This window comes from Rhinoderma darwinii, chromosome 4 (assembly GCF_050947455.1).
Source record: "Rhinoderma darwinii isolate aRhiDar2 chromosome 4, aRhiDar2.hap1, whole genome shotgun sequence".
NCBI lineage: Eukaryota > Metazoa > Chordata > Amphibia > Anura > Rhinodermatidae > Rhinoderma > Rhinoderma darwinii.
The window spans coordinates 145,629,293-145,635,292 of NC_134690.1; the positions used below are offsets into that span (position 1 = coordinate 145,629,293).

Here is a 6,000-nt window from a genome sequence, read left to right on the forward strand (position 1 = left end):
CACATTGAGGGTCTAGAATTAAAAGCTCACAGTCTTTGAAGTGTGCTTCATTTCACTCTAATTTCTGAAACAAATTTATTATTTATAACATCATGATCGGGGCACAGCAGGGAACATATAGATGATTCTGCTGAAAAAGTTGAATTTTGTTTTTCCAAAATTATGTCTAAACTGTAATTATCATGTATTTGTTATTTTAGACACATTCAGAGTGAAATGTTTTGTTTTGAAATGATATGCTGCAAAATACAATAAAATGTGAAATTAATTGTCACAAGCAGTGGTATTAAGAGGAGGAGGCTGCATAGCATAAAAAAAAACTGGGCCCACTATTATGGTGCTGGGTTTTGCCAGCCAGGTCAGGAGGGCCTGGTGCTTGTTTCCTCCTCAACCTCCTCTCCATGACCGTTGGACCAATACACCTTCCCCCTGTTAACAATGCACTTCCTCTGTAGTGGGGAGTCCTGCACATGTTCCTGCCATCTAATAGTAAAGGAGATGGGACAGCCCAAGGTTAGGCCCCCTATCTCCAATCTCCAGTTAGGAGGCGCATGGGCTACCTCTATGGTATGTTCTTGCCCACGAAGTATGTCTGCAAATGTGATTCAGTTCAGATCTCGGGCTTTAATGTGCATTTTGTCTTTTTTTGTAATTTCAGTGTTCGTATATACCAAGGTGTGGAAAAAACTTTGAAGACTCTTTGTCACTTGTCAATATTATAATGGAAAATTTCCGAAAGCATCAACGTTTTTCGTGTTTCTACGACCCAGAAGGAAATCAAAAGAATGTCATTTTGACCAAACTCTACAGTTCCAATGTATTATTTCATTCATTATTTTGGCCGACCTGTATGATGATAGGTGGAATCGCTATTGTCGCCATGGTGAAGCTCACTCAATACCTCTCACTTCTATGCGAGAGAACCCAAAGGATCAATAGATAAAACCAAGTTTTGAATTATTTTTTCAACAAACTACTATTTTTTTTTTTCATTCTTCACCAAAGAACCTTAAGTTTGTAATGTGCCAGTCTGTTTATAAGTTCCTTAATATAATATTATAAGTAGAGCAATAATGCTAAATCCGTTCTATATGCAAACAAAGTCATAAACGAAAGTGAAACTGTAGTCATTTAAGTTTTTTACTTTATTTACAGTCAAAGCAGGGCATATTTAAGGGGAGATTATCAGAAGCTAAAGACCATTATTAGATAAAATTAATGTATGTTCACTTTTGTTGTTGCAAGTTCAGTTTCAGAAGATAAACACTAATAGAACATTGGTCTTTGATATTAGAGAATTTCAAATACAAAAATCCCCTTCTATACATCTACTATCAGTACTGTGTTAATATCCCATACTAGCACCATATTTGTCAACCACATCTTAAAATAATCATATTGCAAAAAAAACTATAATGAATTTTAATTTATACAACATAAAATGCAAATGTTATAACATAATTAACAAACGAAGTTTGAAATTTAATACATAATGGGAGGGTAATAGAATAGATGAGCTTAAAGGGAAATCCATTTTAAGATAACTTTATTGCTGCTCTCAGTTATATAAACAGGATTATAAAACATACTTTTTAGCCATACCCAGGGTCAATAAACATTCCTGCTTGAACAGTACAGTATGTCTCTGAAAAATTGGTTTTATAAAGTTTCCTTTTAATTCAGCTAATGTATTTTGTATCAATTTTATTTATTTATTTTTTCATTTTTCTCAGCTCATGTTTTTTGTATATTAGATTAGAGGACGGGCCGCATGAATCAAAACTGTCTAACAATCAGGCTATGTTGCCCATATCTAGGGTCAGGCTTAGGTTCCTTGGGCTCACCAGTCCACCAGAGGAAATGCTTCTGAGGGTCCACCCTCAATCTATACAGAAAATCTCCACTTTATTTTGCATTGTAAACTTTGTTGTTATAACTCCACATGCAGGACATATTACCAAAATGCTAAAGGAAATAAAGACAGTTTTTTTGTTAGTCAGTTTTGATACGTTAAGCACACTAGTGTATTTAGATCACAGCATTACGTATTGTAATTTTAAAATTTACTTTTTAATTTTCCCTTAAGTTCATGTCTTAAAGGCTGATGCTGTTGTTATTGTAAAACAACTTTTTGTATATCATATTGTTGCAGGAAAACAAAGAAATGTTATACTTATTATTTCTAGTAATTTACAGGGCTTCCAATGACTTTGCTGGAAAGGTCACATATCTCAAAAACACAGAGTAGCATTTTGCCTTTTACATAATATCTTTAGAAGCAGAGTCCATGTTCATTATAAACATTGAGCTACATGAGTCATTTCAATTTGCATTCTAGTTTAAATATGTCTGGAGAACAGTGGGGGGACACTCACCAGGAGCAAGTAATTACACCAGGACTGCCATCATCACCAACTAAACCTGTGCAAACGCCAGGGCCCACTGGGCTTAGAAAGTCCATGGCAGTCTCGATAGAATCACTCTACACTTGTAAATTCAAGGGTGAAGTAGACAGGGGCCCCTGCTGCCTGCACAGACTCTTGTAGCCAGCCCTGGGGTACACCTGGTGTTACTGGATAGTAATCTTTTAATAAAAGCCACAGAAAGGTACATGGAAAAAGCATGGTTTACAAAAAGTCTGACCTTTACCTAGCCATATTGCTCTGCTAACATGTTCCATTTAAAAATACTATAATAGCCAGCCAACTGTAGGACTCCTGGGAGTATTCTCATGTACAAATGTAGCAATCTTTAACTTGACACTTAACACGTTAAATACACTGTGGCAAGAAACCTTAACTTGGTTTATTCAATAAATTTTGTTGTGTTAAGTGATAAGTTATCACGCAGTATCAAGTTATTAGGGTGGAGTAAAAGTTTGCTACATTTTTGACTGTCAAAATGTTTCCACCAACATCTGGAGATGCAACACCATAAGGCTATTTCATTGTTATCCGCCAGCTCCAAGGAATACTTGATCTACGCAGGGAGAATAAGCAGGTATCAGGCAATGACTTCTGGGGAAAGAATATGCGAATTGTTTTCCCACAGAAGAAAGAAAACTACCTCTAAAATGCCATATATATAGTGACACTGGCAAAGTACCATTATAAATGGCCCTTTAGATTTTGTTATTTTCCCTTTTGAAATGAAGGAAATACTCATATTATATGAGTATACAAATGGTTAAAGAGGGAAGTTCAATAAAAATAGCTATATGCCCTAGCATAAAATAACTTCACAATAATAAGGGTCATGTTGCCTGTACTCTTACCTTTCTAGTAATTAATTTGGCTTCCTGGGAACTCTTCATGGCTGCTTTTGAGTAATGTCTCATGCACATGGCAAATCAGTGTGCACAGAGACTGTAAAAAGCCACACTGAGTCCCTACAGCTCTGTAAGACACCATATTTAAGAGATCTTCTCCCCCAGAAGCAGGGGAGTACCTCCATAATACGACGTATGATGGAACAAGCCCTAATGGTTTTTTTATCGTATTGGCTCAGGTTGTAAGGAGCTATAATAATAGTTTGCATGAGGAGACACAGGGAAAATGTATTAATTTTTCTATACCACTTTTCTGGTGTAGAAAAGTTGCAAATGGCACAAAAGTTGCAGCTAACAGAACTTTTATACAAAGTGGGTGGAGCTTAGTGGAAGTGAACCAGAAACTGGTGTAAATAATGCCGCAAATCTACACCAGTGCATGGCCGGTGTAGGTTTCATATTCTGGTGCACAGACAGCCAGGTATGAGCCTAATTTATTAAGAGGCATGCAGCTTTTTATAAATTAGGCACATTTTAATCATTACTCTAACTTACTTTATATTAAGACTGGCGTTTGAAGTGACAGTCTTAATAAATTTCCCCCATGTGTTTACATGAGTTTTTATCGTTTCAAATTAGCCCTGTTGGCACCGAAGAGATTCCAGTGAGTTGTAAAGTGCAGAGATATGTTATGAATTTACTGAAATCAGATGCCCCTTTTATTTTATCTGTGTAGACCAGTGTTTATTCTCCCGTTTATACTAATCACTTATTGCAGCCGAATTGTGTAGTATAGAAAGTGCCACAATGATGGCAGTGAAGTCGGTTATTTCTTTCTTTTTTCTATTCATATTATTGAAATCATTTTTATTATTATTATTGCTACTACATCTGCACTGTTTATAAGGAACTATGGTTCAAGGAATAAACATCTGCATATAGCGATGCCTATTCCTTTGAAGGACTGCACATTGCAATGCTTTATAATATGTATGTATAATACTGCCTTCATTTAATTCCATATAGGAGTTAAAGCTTAGGGGATTTTAGGTCCTCACAGGCCTTTACAATGTGCCATAATACTACAATATTGATCCTATGGCTCATTTAAGACTGTAATGATCTTGTGCACATTTTTTTGAATTATTTTTTTGCGCAGCTGTTTACAAGTAAAAGCAAAGCCAGACGTACTCAAGGAGAAAATGTGACTTTTCTCCCATTCAGTGCCAGGGACAATACAACATAAAGCTACAATTAACCCTTCATTTCAAAAAAATATTTATTGTTAAGGTCCCATTTGCTGTGATAAATGTCATATTGAAAAGTCTGCCCACTTCCATGGTGCCTAAACAATTCAGGGCCAATAATCTTAACTGCAATGCATTTTTATTCATTTTCTTTTTTTAATGTGTGCCTGTTTCTTAGTTGAAATTGTTAAGGGCATGGTATATTGTAAAGATAAGCTTGGCAAATTGAGTATAATTTTTTAAAATCTAAGATGGTTTACAAAATAAAATGCTAAATTTAAAAAATAATAAAATGTAATCAACACGATTTATTATGTAAATGTGACATGAATGTTGTCTTGACCTTTTGTTTTTTGTACTAAGCTAGTTTATTAAATAAGTGGTATAATTTAAATATGTTGTTGATAGTGTTAAAATTGAACAAGTGAAAGTTGTAATGCAATTTGATCTCGTATAAAATTTAAATTGAAAAAAGAGGTCTGTTTTTTGTTCTCCAGAAACAGGATTCACTGGTGTGATATGAGTAAAATATAACATTTATTTATAACTCTCTAAAAACAGGGGTACAATCACCACTGTGAAAAAGCCCCACCGTGTGTATAAAAACGTATTAAATAGTAAACACTGAGTTCTAATTCAATTGTGAACCTACTATAGCTCAGTGTTAAACAAGAATATCAATACGGAATCAGCATTTGAAAAGTGGGCATAACAATAGTCTTGACCCTAATTCACACTAGAGTCCGTGATAACTGCACCGGAAGCTCCTAGTGTTGAGGTAAACAAACAATGCTAGTGTTCCCTATGCTAAAAAATTCCTATTCACAACCGACCCTACGCGTTTCAATACTCATCATCAGGGGTCTGTAGCTTGGTCAGCGACATCTATGCGAGCATGCTTCCGTGGTGTACAGCAGAATACCTGCTGCTGAACTAAATATCGCTGGCATCCCGGCCAGAGTGACCAAGCTACAGACCCCTGATGATGAGTATTGAAACGCGTAGGGTCGGTTGTGAATAGGAATTTTTTAGCATAGGGAACACTAGCATTGTTTGTTTACCTCAACACTAGGAGCTTCCGGTGCGGTTATCACGGACTCTAGTGTGAATTAGGGTCAAGACTATTGTTATGCCCACTTTTCAAATGCTGATTTCGTATTGATATTCTTGTTTAACACTGAGCTATAGTAGGTTCACAATTGAATTAGAACTCAGAGTTTATTATTTAATACGTTTTTATACACACGGTGGGGCTTTTTCACAGTGGTGATTGTACCCCTGTTTTTAGAGAGTTATAAATAAATGTTATATTTTACTCATATCACACCAGTGAATCCTTTAAAATTGTTATGTTGTGGGAGCACAATTGAATATATCTTTGAAATACAGTGAATTCTCCAGAAACAGCACTACTTTTGTCATTTGACTGTTTCCGGTATTGCAATTTATATCTATTCAAGCGAATTGGAATTAGCTGCAATACCA

General features: G+C 35.6%; 1 protein-coding gene across 1 annotated transcript in view; it reads left to right on the top strand.

The window, feature by feature from the left end:
* The window catches only part of KCNMB2 (potassium calcium-activated channel subfamily M regulatory beta subunit 2), a 626,403-nt gene extending 621,357 nt beyond the window's left edge, over positions 1-5,046 (top strand). Inside the window, exon 6 of the mRNA XM_075861645.1 lies at positions 659-5,046. Coding sequence (XP_075717760.1) covers positions 659-943 — 285 coding nt within the window. The 3' untranslated portion in view covers positions 944-5,046. The remainder of the gene's footprint in view (positions 1-658) is intronic.
* Positions 5,047-6,000: the final 954 nt, after the last annotated feature.